We start from the raw sequence: 22699 nt of genomic DNA, 5'->3' as shown, positions 1-22699 counted from the left end.
CAAAATCCCGCGCTCCGAACCGGAGGTGAGCCCGGGCGGGGGTGGCGAGGGGCGCCCGGAGGGAGGGAGGGAGGGAGGGAGGGACTCCAGGAGCACCATTCCCCGCCCGGCCGCCTCACGGTGCGCTTTTCTGTTGCAAAAGCTTCAGGTTTCAAATATTCCCCGAATCTGCTCTTCCACAGAGCGTGCATTTTTTAAAAAATAAATCACACGAGGACATTTGGGGCAAAAGGGTTTAAAAAAAAAAAAAAAAAGATCTGCTTTTTCAAAACGCGGCGCTCGGGGCTGACTCTGACCCAGGCCTCTGCGACCGGCCGCCAACTTTTTTTTTTTTTTCCTTTTAAAGAAAACACAAAATAGAAGAAGGAAATGCAAAGTTGCCCTCGGTAGGCATTTTTCCGTGGCAGAGACAAATGACGGAGGGGGGAATGAATCGGGTCGTTGATAGGGCTCTGTGAAGGGCATTTGAAAGACTCTGAGACACGGGGCACTGCTGTCCCCACCGAGCGCCAGCCGCCAACTTGGAATTGGCCCTGGAACTGGAGGGCCGTGCACGCAGCGGCTGCCCACACCCCAGAGTCTGCAGAGGGGTTGGGGGGTTGGGAGGGCAATCGGAGGTCAGGGGTGCTTTAACAACGGACCACTGAGTGGCTCCAGGCTGGGGGCGCTAAGCGCCCAAGCAAGGGCTGCCACAGACCAAGCAAGGGCTGCCTCGGCAAGCCAGGCGACCCCAAGAGGCCGCACCAGGTCCTGGGCCCAAGACTCAAGAACTGGGCCCTTCGGTGAAACAGGGCTCTGCCACTTGCTGTGTGACCTCAGGCATGTTGCTTCACCTCTCTGTGCCCCCAACTTTCTCCTCAAGGAAAGGAAAAGGGGGTTAAGAATAGAGTGCCTTCTGGGTGGGTGGTGGAAGCCAGATGATATAGTGAGATTTAGAACAGAATCTGGCCCGCAGTAAACTCTTAATAAATGCCAGCTGCTCCTATTGTGTCGGTGATGCGGTCTCTCCTTTGCTGCGACGCTCCCAAACACACACACGCGAGTATCAGGCGCTCCGAGCGCCCTGGGCTCGCTCCTTCTCCGGCCCCAGCGCCTGGCACAGAGCACGCGCTGCACACCAAGTCTGCCGGGGGCAGTCAGGGCTGGCAAGAACTTAACCACGCCCGGGGCCGCCTTACTGGCCTCGGTCTGGTGGGCTACAGTCCCGGGAGGACAGCAAGGGGCAAAGCAGGCGTGGTGGGTCCAAACGGGGTGGCTCTGGCTGAGCCGAGTCCATACGGGTTCAGACCTAGGAGGGGGTGGGGGCTGCGGGCAAGGAAGGAAACCGCGTTCCCCCAGTCTGGGCCCCGTCTCAGGGCGGAAGCCACAGCCTGGTGGCGGCGGCCGGCGGATCCACCCAGTGCTGTGTGGGGAGGGACACCTCAAGACCCGGGTGTCAGGCACAGCCCAGGGCTGCCGGCCTCCTACCTGCAGCAGGTGCGACCCCAGCTCCTTGGCGACACTGTCCAGAGGCCCGGCGCGGCTCGGCTGTCCCCAGGCGTCTCCGAGACCTGGGCAGGGGGGGAAAGAAGCAAATCGGTCAGCGGCAGTGCCAGCCAGAGCCGGGCGCCAGCGATGAGCACAGCAGGGCGGGTGAAACCCCCACACCCAGCACCTGGGCCGCCCCCGCCCCCAAGCCCCAGCGACCCCTTTGCCCTGGATTAAAAAGGCAAAGGCCAGGGCTGGAATTCCCACCGAGTCTAGGTTCCCCGAGCTGCAGGGCACGCGGAGCCCGCCAGGCCCGAAGCTGGGGTGGGTTGCCCGCGTGCTCACGGCTCTGAAACTGCCGTTTCATTATTTGCGATGCCGCAGAGTAATCTAATCTACTCTGTTGAAACCGGCCGTCCTCGCAGCCGCTCGGGGATACCGATTTGGCCCGTAAACATTCCCCCGAGAACGCCCCCCTCCCTTCCCCGCGCTGCCGGCAACTGTGCGTTTTCCCAAAGACACAGAGGCCCAGACCCAAATCCTCGCGTCCAGGAGGCATCTCTCCTGCAGTAACAAAGTTAAAATAAAATAAAAATCTTTTTCAACCTCAGTAACCCCGTGGCTCTGCAGGTCTCACGGGCGCCCTGGGGGGGGGGGGGCGGGCGCCATCCCCTTCCAATCCAAGAGCTGCAGCCTCGGAAGGATTTACCTGGCGGGCCCCCCCCCCCCCAGTTTGGAGTGCGGGCTCCTCAGCTTGGAGAGCGAACTCCAAACTCGGGAACTGCGGGACGGGGCTGCCCCAAAGGCGGCGAGAGCCATCTGTGCCCCGCGGTCATGGGGAGGTGTAGCTGTCACATAATTAGGGTCCCCCAAGCCCCACCTTTCCTATCTGCCCCCACCCCCACCCCCAGACCCCTGCTCCTCCCCATCACCTCCCCGAGGGCCAGCAGCAGCGCTGCAGAAAGCGCACCCAAGGAGAGGCCGCCCTTCCCAGCACAGCCGGCCTCTCCTGCACCCTCGGCTCATCAGCCGTGACCCCGAGATCCCGGGCCGTCCTCTGCGGACTCCGGAGGAAGCAGGAGAGCCAGCTGAGGCTGCAGTGTTAAGCGCCACCTTGCAGAACACTCAGCCGGGGCCTACGGTCCTTCTGTGGGGGGCCCCCACCCCCAGCCAGCCACCCTCCAGTTCCCCCTGCAGCCCCCGACAGGAGGCGGCGAAGGCCGGGACCGCGGTGTCGGCCTGCGCCCCACTTCCCTGCACGGTAAGTGCGCCCCCAGGCTCCAGGCTCACTCAAGCGCTGCCCACCCCAGCCGCTGCCCCGTGCAGGGTGGGCTGTGAGTCCCCCTAGGTGTCCACCTTCCCCCCCTCCAATGAGGAGCAGGCTAGACGGCCCCAGCCTGCTGCTCGCGTGGAGTGCGGGACCAGAGGCCAGGGCCGGATGCACACGCACGGGGCAGGGAGCCTCGTCCGGCCCCCGAGAATTCCAGGGCTGTTCCTGGGATCGACGGTGATCACAAAGCTCCTCTAAGGGCGGCGGCAAGTGAATGGGCAGAGGTGAGGGTCGCACGCAGGAACCTGAGGTCTCCCCACTGCCCCTGCGCGAACTGTGGCAACACGGCTTCTGGTGGCCTTGACCCCAGGAGGAGGAAAATGCATCCCCAGCGAGAGGCGGCTGGGGGCCTGGAGCAACTGCGGTGGTGGGGGGTGGGGCGGGGAGGGGCGGCCGCTGCCCTGAGTCCCCACTGAGGCTTTGGGGACCCTTCCTGGGGAGCCCGGCTCAGCGAATATAAAAAGCAATGCCCTTGCGTTTCTCCTCCTGGGCTCTAGGAATTAGACACTTATCCTGGCCTCCCCGGGAGGAAGTGGCTAATTCCCACATATCCCAATCCCCCAAATGTGACGGCGGCCCCTCGGCCTCCACCCCGTGGACAGAGCTGTCTCTCCAACCTCAGGAACGGACTGCGGCGGCCTCGGCCCACCCCCAGGGACGGCCCCGAGACCACAGCAGCGCCTCCGCCTCTCGCCCGCCGGCCCTCACCGCTGCAGCCGCTGGGCAGGGGCAGCGTCCACTCCGTCCAACCAGAGCTGGAAAGAACCAGATTATAAAAGCCCCAGAGCTTGAAGGAAGCATGTAATAAAGACCCAGGAATTTGGGTTTCTGCAAATGGACAGGTCCGCCCCGGTAACAGCCCTTTGCCCTGTGCTGGGGGCTTTTCCAGGTTTGGGCCAGGGCACCATCCGTCCCGGCTCCGTGGGGAAAGTGCGCGTGGTCTCCTGGCTGTGGCCTCCGGAAGGGTCCCTGCCAAGGGACCCAGGGAAGCCTACCCCGGGGGGAATGGCCGCCCGACCACACTCCCCTGCACCCCCCCTTTCCTGACAGCCCAGGCGCTGCAGGCTCTGGCCGCACACTCGGAAACACACTGGGTGCTCGGGACGTTTCCCGTGTAACCCCGACACCCAGGTGCTTCCAGGGCGCCTGCCCTCGGGCCTCACTGCAAGTTCTCCCACCACTTCCCGGAGCCTCTGCTGTGAGGGTGCAGATCTGGGCCCAGCGGGGGGCGGGGGTGGGGGTGTGGGGGGGTGACCCTCGAGCATCCCGGCCCGTGTCACCTCGCCCTGGGTGGCGGGGCCACCAGCTCTCCCATTAGAAACTGCTGCGGGGGAGGCTTGTGCCCTTGGCCCGTAAAAGCTTGGACGGGAGGCGGAGGCTAAGTAAATTAAAGTTTGCAAACAACATGCTCCCCCAAAAGTGAGGTGCTGTGTGGACGTGGCCCTCGTCTGGACCTAACAAAGGGCTTTGTCTGGAAGCGAGGGGGGGCCTGCGAGAGAAGACGGGTTGAGGTCCCCCAGGGGCACCAGCTCTTGGCCAGCTGGCTGTCCCGCCCGAACTGGCGGCCCGTCCACTCGGGGACTGTGGGGCAGCCGCCGCATCCCAAGCCCAGCCCATAGCTCCCCAGCCACCAGCGTTTGGGTGCCACTTGCCCTGCAGGTTTTGGCAGGGGGATCTGCTGGGGACTCCCTGCCACTGGACTGCAGATGGCCAGGTCCGGGGGAGGGTCAGCCACTGGGTTAGAAGGAGAGGGAGCCAGGCATCCCCTTTCCCCTCTGCCTTCCAGGGTCTGGGGGTGCCTGCACCTTGGTACTCACGCTTGGCTGGCTGCTCGGTTTAAACTCACCAGGCCCTCCTGCTGGGGAAGCTACCTAAATGTGGCCCCTCCTCCCCCCTCCCCAGGTGCTCAGTTGGTCAGTCAGCAACCAGTTCAGGGTCCCCCTGCCCTCCAGGCCCAGGCCACAGACCATTAACAGGCGGCCACACAAATGCAATGATTCCCCAGGGAAGGGGACACAGTGGAGAGGTCCCCTCAGGGTGAGCAGGGTCACGCCCCTCAGGTGCGGGGACACTCTTTGCTCTGGACACAGGCGCAGAGCTGGCTGGGGCCCGTGACCACTGGGTGCAGCCCCGGAGACAGGGGCCGCCTCTGGTCAGAACTCCCGGGACGGACAGGGCCTCTCCGGCTTCCCCACGGCACCCTCGGGTGTCTGAACCGGTGACAGAAACGCTGCACACGGGGACCCTGTGGCCATTAAATGGGGTCAATAGCAGGGGCCTACGTGCCCCTGCCCCTCCGCGGAGAACTGGACCTGGGGTAGTGGGACGCCGGGCAGACCTCCGGGAGCGCCCCCCTCCCCTGCCCAGTAAAGAGGCCCAGCCTGGAAGGTCAGATCTCAGGCAAGCGCCCCGACCACCAACCTTAATTTCTCGCCCTGAAATGGGGGTGCTGGGGAGTTCAGTGAGCCCGCTGGCCCAAGGTGAGAAGGGTTCCAGAGAAAGGCCCCCACCACCTGGGTCCAGCCTTCTCCTCTGCCTCTCCTCCCCCCAGCACTACCTACCCTCTTCTCCGGAAAGGGGGTGTGATATTGGGGACCTTGACCTCTCTGTGGCTGAGGGCGATCTGAGCACACAGCATCCCACTCCCCAACTGTAAACCACTCCAAAGTCAAGAAGTGGGGGTGGGGAAGGGGGAGGGCCAGCTGGCTGCTGGGCCCCCTTTCCCACAGCTCTCTCTCCTGTCCCCAAGCTGGGAGCCCACTTCTGGTGCCTGCCGCCCCACCCCCACAGTCAGGGCCCGAGCGACCTCAGGGCGGCAGCCTCAGGAGGCTCCTCCAGGGCCGGGCTCCCTCCACGGCTAGGCGACCACGGCACCAGCCCTGGGCAAGGCTGTGAGGCAGAGGGGAGCTTGGGGATGGCCTTCCTCGATGCTCCAGGAGAGCCCAGCGCTGTTGACTCGGGGTCCCAGGAAACTACCACGGTGCTGGCCTCCTCCACGCATGGGGTTCTTCCCCTGCCTTGGAAAGCTGCCTCTCTCTGGGCTCCCTGGAAAAGCCCGGCCTTGCCCCAGACTGCCAGCTGCAGGGTGAGCCGGGGGAAGGGTAGGAAGGGGTGGTAGGGAGGGGTGCCCCGAGAAAGCCACGCAAGTGAGACAGGGGAGTGGAGGGAGGGGGCTCCCAGGGCTGGCCCGTGCTGTGGGTGCTCAGACTACAGACCGCCAGACGCGCCCCCTCCTCCCAACGCCTGTGGCTCAGACCTCGAAGATCCCTGGGCCACTACACAGCAGCTTCCTGTGCCCCAGAGACCCCGGGAATCGAACACGCAGCGCCCGCTGCAGGTCTGGCCCCCAGCTGCCAGGACCCCGCACCCCTGAATCCCCCTGCGCCCTGCTCGGGCGGCCAGTGTGAGCTTTCCCTCCGGAGCCCAGGCGCACAGGCCGGCAGGCTTCGACGTGGAGATGGGGGAGGGCTGCAAAACTCCACATTTTAAAAAAGTAAGTCTATTTTTTAAAAAATCCACGTTATTTCGAGCTGCAGTAAAGAAAGGCCTTGGAGCTGTAACCCCAGGTCTGTCCAGGAGCGCCCTCACTGAACCGTCTAAATCAGAGGGTTCGGATCCCGGTCACGATGCCTAGGACGGCGGCTGGCCTCCCGTCCGCAGGGCGCGGGGTGCGGGATGTGCCTGTGTGCTGGGGGGGAGGCAGGGGAGGCCCTGCGTGAATCTAAATGCAGACAGACCCCGCCGCTGGAGCAACTCAGGCCTCCGGACCCACTTCCGCAGCCTGTGAACGGCGCTTTCGCTTCTTTTAAGTAAAAGGCTGTGCTGGGTGTTCCGGTCCCTTCCCCATCTGTCGCCCACACCTGTCTCGGGTCTTCAGGTCTGGGGACGGGGAGGGGGGGCTCTGTTCCCCTTTCCAGGGTCAGCCTCGGTTTCCAGCTCCGTGCCTGACCCGGGGCCTGTGCCAGCGCTTCCAGCAGGGACCGCACGCTCTGCTCCTTGGAGGGGGCTCCGACCTCTGCTCCCCGGAAGGGGCCTGACCCTCGACATTGGCCGTGGAGCCCCTGCAGCTCTGACTCTGCCCGACCGACCGCCTGAGGCCCACTGCAGACCGCCCCGACGGCGGGACTAGCCCTGAGTCGGCCACAGACAGACCACAGCGGAGCTCGCCTGCCCTGGGGGTTTCTGCGGACAAGCGCCGGTGCTTTCCAGAGTGCCCCGTCTCCTGAAGGCAAGGTCCCCCTGTGAAGAGGGGGACACCCAGGGGTCCCCTGCCTTCCCAGCCTCCCATTCACTGGCCCAGTTTTTAACTCCGAGTCCATTTCCAAGGCCAGCCCTGCCCTTCTGCCCTCCTTCCTGCCCATCGACCTCCTACTTCCACGTTGGCTGTTGGGGGGGGGGATGTGGGGGGGCCCAGCAAACAGCAGGTCCTGCCAGGCCGAGCACCAAGCCCTGGAGGGCCGTCGAAGGAGCGCTGCGGAAGCCACGAGTGGCTGGGGACAAGCGGAGAGCATGCAGGAAGCAGCAGCTGGAGTGACGGCAGGTTGGATGTCCACCTGGAAGGCCGGGGTTTCTCACACCGACCCCAGGAATCCTAGGCCGCCTCGGGGCTGCTGATGGGCCCATTTCACAGACCAGGGGGCCCAGGTCTTGTGGGGCGGCTTGACCGGAGTGGAGCCTTGAAAGGCTGTCAACACTGCCACCAGTCCCAAGCCGAGGACTGGACGAGCCGGGAGTGCCCCCCTTGGGCTCCTGGCTCCCTCCCCCTGCCCGGCAGACTTGGGGAGAAAGGAGCTGCGGTGGAAGGCCCCCCTCCAGCGGGAGAGCAGGGGTGCACAGGCTCGTTCTTGCCCTCACTGGGGGGGAAACCCAAGTACAAAGGGTGTTCTGGCGAGTCTTGTGGTTCCTTGCGATCCTGCTTTTCTTCTCCTGACTCCCCAAGTCCGAGGCCCTTCTTCACCCAGGGGCCCCGCCTGCCCCGCTCTGGGGCTACGGACAGCGAGCAGCCAGGCTGTGCTTGGCGAGTCGGTTCTGCCGGGCGTCTTCTCATCCAAGGCCAAGAGCTGGGCAGATGTGGAGTTCCCACTGCCACCCGGGACGGCTGTGGCCCTGAAACCTGCCTAACGCCCTCGCCTGGACCCTGGCGGTGCCCCCGATACTTCCCAATCCCGCACCCCATCCCCAGCACAGAACCGAATCCCCGGACCAGGTCAACTCAGTTAAGGCGCCTCTTCCTCTCCCCTATCCTGGGGAGTTACTGGACGGGGAGCAGGCAATTTTGCATAATTGAGCTCTTCCTAAATGCAGCTTTCTCTCTTAGCCCGGCATCCAGCGGCACAACCCCTTGCCCCAAAACTGATCTGAGGGAAAATGGGGCAGCCGTCCGGAGCCCCAGGCCAGAGCCCTCTCAGGGCAAAGACTGGTCCAGAGGCTGCCCGTCCACCCCTGCAGGCCGGCACCCTCCCTGCAGTGCTGAAGGAGAGCCCCGTCAGAGCCACTGTCCCCCTCCAGTCCCCTATCCATCGGGGACTGGGTTCGGGGCCTATCCAAAACCTTGGGGTCAAACGGCTCCCTCCCAGATGCTCCTGGAGTTCCAGCCCCGTGCTCACCGCTGCAGACACGCGGGCGGCCCCGCAACCAGGCCACCACTGAAAGGCACAGAGGCCGGAGCTCCAGGCCCGGCCCGGGTCCTGCCGCGGACTCGGGGTCAGGCAGTTCCGGGCCCAAACGCCTGGAGACTCACTCTCCGGGGCTAGAACGCACAGACCTAGAAGGCAGAAGCCTGTCTACTCACGACTTCCTAATTTTTAGCAGGTTTTCCTACAAATCCCCCTCACAACAATGGCTTACAATTAGCGTTCTTTCTCCAGACCTCCCTTTCTAAGTGACTTCTGGCTTTATTTTAAATCATTGGCGACGAATCATGCAATCTTCCGATCCTTTCTTTGTATGTTTTTCTTTCCAGCGGGGGCGGGGGAGGTGGGTGTCCCGTCTGGGTTCACACCTGCCTCGTAGCATTCCCATAAAGAAACAGCTCAGCTGGGGGTGGGGTGGCGGGGGCAAACCAGTTCCCATCACTCCTCCCCAGGCAGGAAGGATTCAGCCAGTGTAACATCTAATTCTCTTTTCCTTTTCACTGCAACTTGAGCTGCAGAGGAATCGTCGTTGCTTCTAGCGTGCCCGAGGCACCCCTGGTTGGACAAACAGTCACCACTGGCCATCAGTTCCTCGCTGGTCAGGGTCGGGGAGGGAAAGAACCCCAGTGCCGGCTCTGGCCGGGCTGGGCTCTGGCGGGCGGTCCCAGGCTGCTGCCACCAGGAGGACATCACCCAGTGGCCGCAACAGCCCAGCCGGAGGCACGGGCGAGGCCAGGCCCCTGCAAGGAACACTGCTTTCGGGCCCCCCTGAACTCCCCTCCGGCTACACCGTGGCGAAGCTGGAGGTCGCAGTGGCAGACCGTCCCCACCGCTCCACCCTGGAGGCAGCGCGGAGGGCGGCTCCGAGAGACCGAGAGACCCCGAGACCTTTGTTAACAGGCTCGGCCCTGCAGACCAAACAGCGCCGGGCTTGCACACCGGCCGCAGGGCTGCCTCGGTGCGGGAGCCACGGCCCGGCCAGGGACAACCGTCCCTGCACTGCAGACCCTCCAGTCGGCTGCTGAGGTGGTCTCCCTACTCCATCTGGGGCTGCTGGGGCTCCAGAGGATCCGGGGCGAGCCCCCCGACCCGAGGTCTGGGGGCGCCCATCAGGCCGGTGCCAGGCTCTCCGGCACTAGGCCTCAGCGATCCCCGCAGAGGACAGAGTCGCCGAAGGGGGCTTGGTTCAGAGCCACCCAGACACTGAAAGCAAATGCTGGGGTGACCGGGCCTCCCCCAGTCCTGCAGTGCCCTGCCTGGCTGCAAGGATAACCCACAGGCCCCAGCACCCCGCCATTTCTTACCACTGCAAGTCTGCGGGGCCCAAGGGTCCTGGAGACCCTCGCCTACCAGGGCACCTGCCCCTCCGGGTTTTTAGTTCCCATGCGGGGTGGGGGAGATTGCGCTTAGGCCCGCCGCCTGCCATTTTCAAATTAATCGCCTCCGGCTCGCTCCTTCCGGGTCTGGGCTCGGAACTGGCCCTGTCTCCCCCGCCGACCGCCCGAGTCCAGCCCCGGGGAAGGGGAGAGGCCCGAGAGACCCGAGTCCGAAGCCCGGCCCCTCCCGCGCTCTGCCGGGCGCTGGGGCCTGCAGGCCGGGGCCTCGGCGGGAGCCGCGAGTGCCCTTCACTCCCCTCCGGGGCGCGCATGCCCCGCCCCCGCCACGGGAGAGAGGAATGGAAGAAGGAGAAAGTGGGAGAGGGAGAGTTAAAAGGGAAGAAAGAAAAGAAAGAAGGAAGGTTGGCGGGAATGGAATAACACGTTCGTAGATCAGTTCTTGGTGCGCCCCGGCCCAGCCTCGGGCCAGGAGAAGGTTCGGTCTCTGGGGCTCGGGGGCCCCGTCCCCTCTCTCCAGCCGGAGCCAAAGCCTCCGGAGCGGCCTCCCCAAGGCGCCCCGGACCAGCCTGGGCCGAGGCCGCCGGGCTCCCCAGCGCCCCACTACCCACCGCAGCCTCACCTTCGGGGAAGACCGCGCGCATCTTCAGGTAGCTGGTGGTGAGCCGGATGATGGACGCCTTGTCCAGCTGCGAGGTGATGGCCGACGGCAGCGGCAGCAGCTTGGCCAGCTCATAAAACTCGCCATTTTCCTTCTCCCTCCTCGTCTTGGCCGCATTCTTGGACTTCTCCTTCATCGCGCCTCGGCTCCGGGCATATTAGACCCGGCCGTGCTCCAGGCCCGCGGAGCCCCGCTCCGGCTGTGGCGGCGCCGAGGCGGAGGGAAGGCGGCGCGGCGGGCCAGGTGAGTCTGGGCCGCCGACCGCGGGCAGGTGCGCGGGGCCGCCCTGGGCACCGAGACGCGTCTCCACCGCCGCGGCCCGAGAGCCCCGTGCAGCCCCCGCCGCCGCCGCCCCGGGCGCAGCCTCCTCGGAGCTCGACAGTCCCGCGGCGACAGGAGCCTCGACTTCCCACTGGCTTCTTGTCCTTCCTTCCTCCCTGTTTTCTCCCGCGCCTCGGCTCTCGGTAGGGATGGAGAGGGCCCGGCAAGGAGGCGGCGGTGCGGTTTAGTCCTCGACCGAGTGCTCGTATCCGCTGCCCCGAGGCCCCTCCGGGCTGGAGGGCAGCAAAGGCGGCGGCGGCCGCGGAGCCATGGAGCGGGAGGCGAGCAGAGGGGAGCCGGGGCGTAGGCGGCTGGGGCCGGGCCCGGGCGCGCTCTCCTGCCCTCCCTGGTGGTTTCCTGCGCCCGGAGACACTGCGCCCGGAGCCCGCGATCTGTCGCGGCGCGCAGCAGCTCCGCGGTGCACGTGCGACCGAGCTGCGTTTGTTTATGGCGGACCCGCCTTCGGGCGGAGCACTGGGCCGCGGCGGCCCGGGGAGGGGGGTCCGGGGGGAGGGACCGCGGCGGGGGCGGGGGCGGGGGCGGCGAACCTCGCCTCCCGACTCCGCCGCGGCCCGGGAGTCACAGGCGCGCCTCCGCGTCACGGCCTCCAGGGACTCTCCCAGGGGAGACCGGCGCGCGCCCGGGCTGGAGGAAGTCTGGGTGAGTGTACCAGGCGCGCCGCGGGGGCTGGCCAGAGGGCCGCGGGACCCGGGCGCTCGGAACGGCGGCGGGGAGGAGCGAATGGGGGGAGGGAGGAAGGGGATGCCTGGACCTCCGCGGTGGCACGGGAGGCGGCGCGACCCTCCCGCCGAGGGCCCGGCTGGGCAAGACTGAGTCCTCCGAGCCTGCGCTGGCCCCGCGCCTTCTCCCCTTGCACTTCGCAGGTCCCCGAGCCTCATCGCGGGGGGGAGGGGACAGAAACGAAGAACACCCCCCTCCACACACACACCCACCTCAGGAAAGGGCGCGTGAAAGGCTCGGAAACGACCCTTCTGCCCTTTCTCTCGAAACACGGGAGCGAAAGGAGACTGGCGTCTTACCCGGAGAGGCGGAGGCCGCGGGCACGCGCGGGCCGCACGAAGGGAGTAGGTCCGGGAGCCGAGCCTAGAGTCCACGCCTCGCCTAGGGCGGCGCAGGGAACGGGGCCGCAGCCCGACTCCCGCAGCCCGACCCGGGGCAGCCGGGACTTGGGGGAATCGTGGCTGCGGCGGAAGCTTCGGGTCTCGGAGCGCGGATCACCGGGCGAGCACCGGCGGGGGCCAAGGTGGTGGGGCAGGAGGCGGTCGGAATAGGGAGGCGCAGTTGGAGACGCAGCCATCGGTGTCCCGGCGCTGCCCCTCACGGCCGCGCTGGCCCGAAAGAATCCTCCCGTCCCCGACCCCCGTTCCTCCGACCCACGCTCCGGTGCCTGCAGCCAGGGGTGGGATCCTCCCGACATCTCGGTTGCACAAGCCCCCACCTCTTCTAGGGGTCTGAACCGTCCGGTTGCCGCGCAGACCTGCGCTCTGGTAACACCGCAGCTTCCCGCCCGCGCAGGGTCAGGGGGCGGCCTCAGCTGGACGCAGGGCTGGGCGCACCGGGGATTCCTTGGCGAGTAGGGCTGTGGAGCTGTGGGGCGCAGCTGCGAGGAGGTGAGTCCCGTGACCGCCCGCCCGCCGGGGGCTAAGGTCCGGGTCTCTGGCGCCAGCTCACGCTCGCGTCCCCGGAGGAGCCTGCGGCTCAGCGAACTCGCCACCCGGCACTGACCCGGGCTCCTCCTCCCTCCCCTGCGCCTGCAAGGCCCGGACGGCGACCCCCTCTTCTGTCGCAGGCGCTCCTGACCTTTTTCAAGGATCCCTTTGAAGGTCACAGGTTCTTCGTCCGAGGGGTGGGTCGTAGCTCCCGGGGTGGGCGGGACGGTGCAGAGATCCCGACTCGGCCCCGCGTCTGGCCCCTCACCCTGTGGTCTTGGCCTCGGCTCGCCGGGCCGGTGTTCGGAAAACAGGAAGCCGAGCGAGTGTCGGACTTGGTGGCTCCCCGCTACACGCCGGGCGCACGGAGAAGCCGGCACTTCCCTTGGGGTTTCGGATTAGGGAACGCTTTCCTGTTTCCGGCACTGGGTGAAGAGGGCCGGAGCCGCGCGCGAGCGTCGCGGGTGGGTCGTGCCCAAACGCAGCTCTCCAGGCCTTCTTCCCTGCCCCGAATCCTGCGCGGGGAGCTGCGTGAACAGCCGTCGGCTCGGGGCTGCCCGGAGAAGGGACTCCAAGGGGAAAGGCACCGCTGGCTGGGCCCCGCCGCAACTGGCGTAGGCCGCCGGGAGTGCGCTCCTGCACCCGACCTCGCTTCGGGAGGATTTAACGCTCCCTCACCCCCGCGATTTCCGATCCTCAATTACGGACCCGGGAGAATTCCTCCCGGGCTTGACAGGGATTACCCAGATCGCAGAAGCATGGCTAAGTGGGAGTGGGAGAAGCCCGACAAGTAACAGGAACAGCAACTTTCCTCAAACCAAATTTCCCGGATTTTACCGGAGAGCGTCCTTGAGAGCTCGCTACCGGGTTTCCGCGGTGGCAGCCGCCGCTGTGGTCGCGCCGGCCAGGCAGGCGCGAATCGCGTGGTTTGAGAGGGTCACGCGGCGTGTTTGGAGACTCGCAGATGTGTGTGTGTGAAGGACACGTTCAGGCCCCAAGCCCGCCCCGGCAGTTGCCCAAGCGGGCATGGTGTGTCTCCCACCCCAACGCATTCGTTCAACGCGCGCACCCAGCGGCGGCCTGGTTTCCCACCGCACCCCCGTTTGCGCCCAGCGTCCTGGGGCGCAGGCCTCCAAGTTTCCCCGGTGGGAAGGATCCTGCTGTCTGCGTGGAGTAGTCAGGAGCCCCACCCCCGCCCGCACCCCCGCGCCTGATGAGGGCTTTACCTGGTCTCTCTCTACCTGGGACCAGGACACTTAGGACAAACACCACAAGCTAGAAGCTCCGTATAAACTGGGAAAAGCACTCACTAAACACGCGCTATTTGGAGTGGTCGGGGAGATTGTCGGTGGCCTCCGCTTGGGACACCTGCTGCCTGTCACTCCTTCCTGGGCTCTGTGTGCCGGCAGTACCTCACTCTCGGTCTGTGCTTTTGGCCTAAAGCTGGTACTGCCCGGCGCAAGGAGACCGGCCTTTGGACACTCGGTGGAGAGAGGTTTAAAGGCAAAACTGATCTCCCGAATCAGGGGCATCACCCAGGGCCGACAAGAGCCCGCGGAACCTGGAATGGTGGGACATTGGGGGCAGGAGGAGGAGGAGTGGGAAGAGGGTTCCGCCCCCTCTGGGGGTTCCAGAGCCCCCAGCACCCTGCCTGCTCGCGGGCACCCTCAGCCCCGGGCAGGTCCTGCCTGCTTCCTGCGTCTGGGAGCACCCAGAAGCACACCAGCGCGCCTCTTAGAAATTTTCCATCAGGAAACTGATCTGGAAGAAATTGAGGCCCCAAGAGGAAAGGGGAGGGCCCAGGCTGCCCCACATCTGCTTGGCTGTTCTGCTTCAGATGCTCCGCAACTGTTCTTCCTCCCCAGGCCGCGCCCGGCGCCTACCTGGGGCCCATCCCCCGCGGAAGCCGGCTTTCCCGTCAGATCAAGGGGGAAGCGCGCACATGTTCCGGCGGGGGTGGGCTCCTGGAGGGGCTGCTCAAGTGGCAGAGGGGGATCAGAGACTTGGTCCCTAGGGAGGTGGGAGTGGGGGAGAGCTGCTTCCATACCTAGCACGAGGTGTAGGGTCGGGGGAGGGGGGGCTCGAACCGCAGAACGGGTGTTTAAGGAGAAAGTCAATCACTGGAGCAAGCCCGGGCGACAGAAAACGCAGGGCTGCCGAGATTCGAACCCATCCGATTCCCAAGCTGCGGGCCGCACGGCTGTGGTTCCTGCAGGAATCCTGCTCCTGCCCAGCCCCGCGTCTGTGGCTGTTCCTGGCGGAGAACCCGAGTTCAGTCTGACCTCTCCGAGAGCGCCTCGGCTGCTCACTTCTTTCCTCGAGTAAGGCCCCGTGGAGGTGTCACCGACTTTTCCTGTTCCGTTACCCCCAGAAAAGATCGGACACGCACACTGTGGCTGGTCTCTGTGAAAAGCCATGGCGGGCAGGCAGTGTCATTTCCCAATGGCGCGCCCCTGCAGAGGTCAGGCCAGTTACTGCGGCTGCTCACCCCTTCCCGAGGCGCCGGGGGAGCGGAGGTACCTTGTGGTTGCTTTGTTTTACAACTCTCTCGCTGGGCGTCACTCCATTGGAGGTGTTTGCTTTCGGGTTGTGGGTGGCTCTCTGGTGCCGTGGTTCTGTGGCAGTGACGAGAGCGGATCCACCTTCGTGCCCTGGGCCCCGGGCCCCTTAGTGCCACCGCATTTGGCCTTGGTGGGGGTGTCCCGGCCTGGCTGGGGGTGCGGGTGGCAGGCAAGGGAAGGAGGCCCCCCAGGGTGCCTGCTTGAGGCCGGTTCTGTTCTCTGCGATTCCGGAAAGCGTGTCGTCCTTCTCTCGGACTCAGCTGCCCAGCACCTTTCTGGGTCTGGGACTGGGGGCTCGGGCGGCCGCACCTCCTGTTTGAAGGCCCGGGTAGCTGCCGCCGAATCCTCCCCCTCCCTCAAGGCGATGCACTTAGGGAAACAAAAAGTGAGTGCCACTGGTAATTAATTATAGTGATTTGCCAAGTCCCCGAGCGAGGGCCACACGGAGCCACCAAAGCGGCGTTGGTTTTGGGGGAAAGGCGGCCGCAAAGTTTTCTCTAATGTCACCTGGGGGTGAGGAGGTAGCCCTTGCCTCGGCGTTTTCCTTCCCCACCTCCTGAGCCTGGCCCAGCTTCCTCCCCCACCTCTGAGAAGATGCCCAGGGGGCTTCGGAGCGCCCCTCCCAAGTACAAAGACAGCCAGTGGTCTTCCGGGGAGGCGGGAATTCCGCTGGAGCGTAGGCAGCGCCCGGAGCCTAGGATCCGCGCTCAGGGACCGGCCAGGGATCCGCTGCCGCGGAACCGGGGAACGCCAGCGTCCCGCGCTGACCTCCTCCCCCGCTCCCTTGACCAGGCCTCGGGGAGCCGCGAGGGCTCCCGGAGGGTTCTCTGCCCGGCTTGACAGAAACGTCGCCTCAAAACCCCGATTTCGGGAGAGGCCGCGCATCCGTTCCCCGCAAAGCCACCTTTCCGCCTCCAGCCAGCCCGGGGTCGCGAGGAGTGGCGAGCGCCCGGTGAGCGCTGACACTCTTAAGCGGTTTTATCCATCCCACGCCGCCCTGAAACCTGAAAACCAACTAGTTCATCAGCGATGGCGCTGAAACCGCCTTTCCGAAGCATCAACCCAAAAAGCTCCTTTAAAAAGCAAAACCTATCCGCCAGAGACCAATATTTTTGCACATCAAAGAAAGCACAAACACGATGGAAGTAAGGTTTTTCTTTTTCTAGCAGGTGATAATAGTATCAGCCAACCCTTATGGCTGATTATAATACCGGGCTATTACAGTACTTGAAGGACTCAAACTCGTTTCATTAGCATAAGGGAGCTATTTGCAAAGCAAAGCGAACACGGGGGAACTTTCTCCCTAGTCTAAACAAATCTGCAGGAAGAAAGACGCTAATTCATTCGGGGTTTCGTAGGAAAAGTCACAGAAATGCCGGCGGGCGCGCGGGCGGCCGGATGGGCCCCCTCCGGCGCGGCCTGGGCGCGCACTGCGGCCCAAACCCGGGGCGTGAGCCTCTTCCCGCTTCGTGCGGATTCTTCCTTTTCTTTGCTCCTTTCCTTTTCTTCAAAATGTTGGTGTAGAAAGCGGGTTTCCCGAAAGCTGTTCGGCGGCCACACGCTCTCCCGCCGGGGAGGAGAAGGGAGCGACCCCCGCAGGAGAGGGCCGTCCGGCGTCCGCGGTTCCCGGCTCGCCACGGCCGGACTTGAGACTTGGGCGGCGGCGGGACCACGCCGGTGCCCAGGCACCGAGGCTCTGGCAGCCGCCCCTCGCCACCCCCTCGTCGCTCCCTGGGCCGAAACCCTGCTTTGGGAGTTTCGGGGCACACTCGAGGCTGGATAAGGGTGCCCGGAAGGGGCCGAGCGTCGGGCTTCCCCAACGCCAGAGGTCTTAATTCCACAGCAGGGACCAGGGACTCCTGCCGTCGACTCTGGGTGCAGGAGACGAAGAGGACTGTTTCCTGCGTACTCGGCGACGCGGTCCCCGCCTTGGGGTCGCAGTCTCCGTCCGCCCGTAGAGTTAGCGGCGCGTCCGGGGCGAGTTGGCGGAAGGGGGCGCAACGTGCACGGCGGCACGAGGAGCCGGGTGAGCAGGGAGGGTGGAGGGCTCGGAGCGCACGGGCGGGGGTGCCACCACACCTGGGCGTGCGGGGAGCCAGGGCACAGGGACTGGGAGGCTCCAGGGCGCGCGCGCTCAGAGCTCATGTGGGGGCGCAGGGTACACTGAGGGGTCTCACTGCGCCCTCAGTGGGGGGCAGTGAGCTTGGCGTCCATACGTGGATGGGGCCGCGTGGACGTTGTGTGCAACTCCCACCTTCTCCCCACTTGGGTCGCTCGGCCTCTGCTTGTCTCCGCTCCGCATGCCCCCACCCCCAATTCTTTACAGCTGGAAAGCGGGAAGCAGAGAGAGCTGGGCCGCGTGGGGCGGGCAGGACCCGGGGCGTGCAGGTACGTGGGCTGGGGGATGTCTGGCGGGCATTGGAGGCTGGAGCTTTCATCTGGGCTTCGCTAAAGCCGCTTGAGCCGAGCCCAGTTGGCGCGCAGGGGGACCACCCGGGCGAGTTGGATTTTCAGAATGTTCGCGCTGGCGGCCCAGCCGTTAGAGGTGGCGATGGGAACGCACCCGGCATGGCCCCTAACTGGGGGAGACCCGACTCCCCTCTGCCTTCTCGACCCCACTCTTTGACCTGCCCGGAAACAGAATTCCCTTCGGGTGCCAGAACAAACACCCCGACAAAGGGGGCTCCGGGCAGAGCGCGGCTCCTTACCAAACAAAAAGGCTTAAATTCAGAACTTTCTCTCAGTTCAAGAGTATTTCCCCCCTGGAAGAACTCGGCTAGCGGATGAACCGCGGGGTCGATGCAAACTGCGAGGTTTGTGAATATTTTGGGCCTCAACTCCAGAACCGTCTTCACTTTTTAGAAGGCGGGGGGGGGGGGAGAAATCGCACCCACGCTCTTTTCGCCCTGCGGTACAGACAAAAACGTTGTTTCAAACCCGACTGCGGAGTTCCCTGCGCTTCGCTCTCAGAAGCTTTTGAACCAGGCGGGTGAGCCCTCGGGCGCCTTCCTAGCTGGACGCGCAGAGATTCGCCTTCGGGAGAACGTTCGCTTCGCCGCCTTGTCTGCCAGAGGGGCGGCCAGGGTGTGAGCGCGAGGGGGGCTCCGGGGAGTCGCGGGGAAGTGCCCCTGCGACCCCACGGCCGAAGCCGGTTACACGGCTTTATTGCGGAGGGGCGACGGAGCGGGTTTCAACCTTGCATTTCCTTGTGGAGGCCCAGAGCTGGGCGTGGGGAGGGGGCGGGGGACGACGGGAGGGGTGGGTGTGTGGAACAGGTTACTGAGAAATCTAGCTTCTGAGCAATGACGAGCAGGCGTGCCGGGGGCGGGGGCGGGGGGCGGGGGGGAGAACCGCGCGGAGGTGAACGCCAACGCTGTTGCGTGACAGAGCTTGGCTGTTCCTGGCGACGCCAGAGGCTCCGTGTTCCACTGCGTCTGAGCGCGCTCCACCCTGTGTCCACCGAAGGTGACGACCTCCCACAACTTGTAAGCACTTGAAACAGGGTAAAAAAAAAAACCCAACTCATCTGTGAATTTGCTTTACTTCCTGGAGAGTTGGGGGCCCGAGGAGGAAAAAAGATTATCACCATCTTTACCCATGCACAAATAATTTTAGTGTTTATTGAAGTCCACTTAGAGTAATTGACCAGAAAATACCTGCCTCTTTACGCACCGTTCGCGGTGCTCCCTGGAAAGCTAATTGACTTAGCTGTATTTCTGTTTAGTCTGATGCCAGCACCGTCGTTTCTGGAGGAGCCGTCAGCTCTGACAAATGAAGGAAAGGGGGAGCCGGGGGAGCTGCACCTGCAACGTGCTGGAATTCCAGGGCCAGCCGGGGGCCATCTGCGCTTCAGGAGCCCTGTTCCCGGACCCAACTGCTCGATTGTGGGACACCCGGCAGTCGGATTTTCTGAAAGCCAGCCCCGGACATGGACATTCCCTCTCAGTGCCCTGCACAGGCATTTTCACAACCAAGTGGCCCGGGTTGAGCCGAGAGGCACGGATCTGTCCTGCTGAAGACCTTCCGCTGAGGGGGGAAAGGCAGTAATGTGGACGCCCAGAAAAACGCCTAGCCGGAAGAAAAGCAGTTACAACATGCATACATTGCAAAGCCCTTTGAACAGTGCTTGGCGGTGCATGTATTTTTCTAGTTAGGTGTGTGGATCTGAATGCCCCGGCGACCCGCGGCATGGGTGACCCACGGGAGCGGGTCTCCGCAGAAATGACTGATGGGTGTCTCCGGGCTCCACGCTCTGAAGGTGATTTTCTGTGTTGGCCGTGGAAGCGGCTTCTCTTCGGATGCTTTATGGGGTGGTTGTCAAGGGAACCTTGGGTGAAATGTCTCAGGAGTGTCTCCAAAAACATTATTCATAATTAAAAAGTGATTCATAGAAATCGCCAGAAAAATTATGGCAGGTTATGTTCCAGCATGTTCTTAGGCCATGTGGAATAAATAAACCCACTGAGGTCTGGTTGGGCAGCACCAGGGCCTCCCAGCCCTCCTCCGACGGTGCCAGCAGGACCTGCTAGAGCTTCCCGGATGTGACAGTGGGGGAGGGGGTGGGGGGACGTAAGCCGGAGGACTTACGACATTGCTCCAGGTACTCTCTATATTGGTAATTCAAGGTACAATTCCATCCCTTGAAAGACCCCTGATCGTATGCATTCCAAGAGATGGGTTAGGCAGCATGAAAAGGAGTGTCTTTAATAACCTGAGGGTTTTTTAAAGGGGAAATACACCGTGGAAACGCCTCCTAATAGAGTCTGATCCACAGAAGAGGCCCATGGGGACTCAGACCCACCTGGTCATAGGCGAGCTGAAGTTCAACGGTGTTTTGGCAACTTGGTGAAATTCCCAAGCCTGCCCCGAACGTTGCTCTGCAGGGAAAAGCAAAAGCAGTGCATGGAGGTCCCCAGGTTTTAGCCACGCAGAGGCCCTCAGCTGGCAGCTGTGCGTTTCACTGACCGCTGCCTCCTCTCCCTGCAGGCAGGCGCGGCTGGGCTTGTCGAGACAGTTTGGTGGCCTGCGCTGGTCAGGGCGACGTCCTAAGGCATTGGGCTGACGGTCTAACTCTCCTCAGTGAGCTGCGACAACTTGTGTCAGCTGTTGATATTGATAGGGGGAACTGTCATTTAATAGGGCAGGTAACTTACTGAATAATCCAACCCTAAGCCATAGCACTTACTAAAAAATAGTCCCAATTTCCAGCCCCATGCGTGGTCACTCTGATGTGCCATGGCGTGACTTACCAGGTCACTTGAGCCCTCCGCACAGTCGACTGGTCCTCGGGCCTGGGTGGTGAGTCACTCAGCGAGTGACGGCGGCCAGAATACTCGGACGGGGGGCTGACTGTTCCAGGCCCTCCCTCCCTCCCTGTTCACATGCAGCTGCAGCTGGACTCGCGTTCAGAGCAGCTTGTGTTTTGCCCATGGAAGGGGACACGGGTCTTTGAATTGGGGAGTCCTCACACATTCCCACCTGCACCCACACTCGAGAAACACTCACAGGGGGCCACAGTGTGCCAGGGAACCCACCCGGCATTCGTAGGATAACAAGAGTTCCTGCCACTGAGGCAGCTGAGTCCTGATAATGACCTTGAGAAGCTGGCCTGCTAATGCGTTTCAAGGGCCTTAGAAATGTTCACAGCTTTGGAACACCTAATTCTATTTCTGATCCTTTGTCCTATGGAGATCATTTCTAATATGAAAAAGGCCCCCCATGAGTATTTGTGTAATAATTAAAGATTGTATTTATTTATTTTTTAGAGAGGGAAGGGAGGGAGAAAGAGAGAGAGAAAGAAAAATCAATGTGTGGTTGCTGGGGGCCGTGGCCTGCAACCCAGGCATATACCTTGACTGGGAATCGAACCTACGATGCTTTGGTTCGCAGCCTGTGCTCAATCCACTGAGCTATGCCAGCCAGGGTGCTATTTGTGTAATAATTAAATGTACTTAAATGTACAAGCTTTGGTGTCAAGTTTAGGTTTGACTTCTCTTTAACCCTCAATTTTGCTGTCTGTGCAATGGGGATAATAGCCACTTCCTAAGCAGGTTGGGAGTGTTAACTAAAAAATGAGTGACGTAATAAATAGAAAGGGTCTGGAAGAAGGAAGCATTCAATAAACTGTAGCTGTTGTTATTGGCAGTATCCTCACAGCATTGTTTATAATAGTAAGTTTTGGAATATTTATTAATAATATCAAAATAAATGAGCAGGAGTTGATGAATATATATATATATAGCGATGGCCAAAAGTAGGTTTACAGTTGTGAATACACAACACACAGTATTTATTCTTGTATTATTCCTTATCAATTGTTGTATCATTTTCCCTACAAATAACTGTAAACCTACTTTTGCCTACCCCTGTATAACTGAAAAGTTATACAGCTATATTACTTATTTTTTTTTTAATTTTAAGGATTTACGCTGGCTGGCGTAGCTCAGTGGATTGGGTGCGGGCTGCAAACCAAAGTGTTGCAGGTTCGATTCCCAGTCAGGGCACATGCCTGGGTTGCAGGCCATGACCCCCAGCAACCACACATTGATATTTCTCTCTCTCTCTCTATCTCCCTCCCTTCCCTCTCTAAAAATAAATAAATAAAATCTTTAAACATTTTTTTTTAATTTAAGGATTTAATTGATGCATTTATGTTTAGAGAGAAGGGAAGGGAGGGAGAAAGAGAGGGAGAGAAACATTGATTGGTTTCATGAGCCCCCACCCGGGGCCCTGACCCACAGCCCAGGCATGTGCCCTCACTGGGAATTGAACAGATGTCCTTTGGGTTCACAGACTAATGCTCAACCCGCTGAGCTACACCGTCCAGGGAAGCTATTTTAAAAGACTGTGAAAGTTTATAACAACATGGTACAGACGAATACCTTCCTAGAGTACAGAGCCCGGAGAGCCAGCCATCATATTTTTCAGACTCCCTTGCAGCTAGAGTTCCTGAACTGACTTACGTGTAACCAAATTAAATGCACCTATTTGAGAAGTAACGCGAAAGTCACATTTCTGTGGCCTCTGTGGTTCTCGCTGGCAGGCACGATGTGTGGGTGTGTGGGGGTGGTGAGGGCAGTACTAGCAGAGGTCCCAGTGGCTTTGCTCTCAAGCCGACAGTTCCAGTGGTCACTTTGCAATCTCTGGATCGCTGCTCACAAGGGCACTGCTGGACTCATCAGCCACAGTGGCAGCCTCCTGACCCCCCACCTGCCCGGCCGGCGGCGCCAGCGGCTGCCCTGGCCCGTCAGCTCTGCAGTGTTGTCCGCCCCGCAGAACCTCCTCTCCGGTCCCCCCAACGGTCTCGTGAGCACCACAGTCCTTCCGTTAAATCTCTTTCTCCTTGAACTCGCTCGAGCAACTTCTGTTATTGGCAACTAAATCCTGACTGGTATGCATTGACAGTCATGTCAGTGCAATAAAACCCTGCATGTTGTGTGATCGCTGTTAAGTAAAACAACAAAACTAGAGGGAGAGAAGTCCTGGAAGGATATGGTTCAAAGTGTCGACAGTGAGTATCTTTGGGTAGTAAAACTATAGACGATGGTTCAATTCACTTTTCATTGCCTCCATTTTTTTTCTTTTTTAAAAATAGCTTTATTGAGATACAATCATTTACCATACAGTTCACCCATGTAAAGTATAGGATTCAATGGTTTTTACTATATTCACAGATACGGGCAATCATCATGATGGTCAGTTTTAGAACATGTTCATCGCCTT

At 62.1% G+C, this 22699-nt stretch overlaps 1 protein-coding gene across 1 annotated transcript in view; it reads right to left on the bottom strand.

The window, feature by feature from the left end:
* Positions 1–10582, bottom strand: part of SIM2 (SIM bHLH transcription factor 2) — a 40036-nt gene extending 29454 nt beyond the window's left edge. The window contains exons 1-2 of the mRNA XM_028504826.2: positions 10387–10582; positions 1468–1550 (exon numbers count right to left, since the gene is read on the bottom strand). Of these exons, the coding sequence (XP_028360627.1) occupies positions 1468–1550; positions 10387–10561 (258 nt within the window). The 5' untranslated portion in view covers positions 10562–10582. The remainder of the gene's footprint in view (positions 1–1467; positions 1551–10386) is intronic.
* Between the last annotated feature and the right edge of the window lie 12117 nt (positions 10583–22699).

This window comes from Phyllostomus discolor, chromosome 2, assembly GCF_004126475.2.
Source record: "Phyllostomus discolor isolate MPI-MPIP mPhyDis1 chromosome 2, mPhyDis1.pri.v3, whole genome shotgun sequence".
NCBI lineage: Eukaryota > Metazoa > Chordata > Mammalia > Chiroptera > Phyllostomidae > Phyllostomus > Phyllostomus discolor.
Note: the sequence above shows the minus strand (reverse complement) of the source record. Positions and strands in the feature narration are given on the sequence as shown.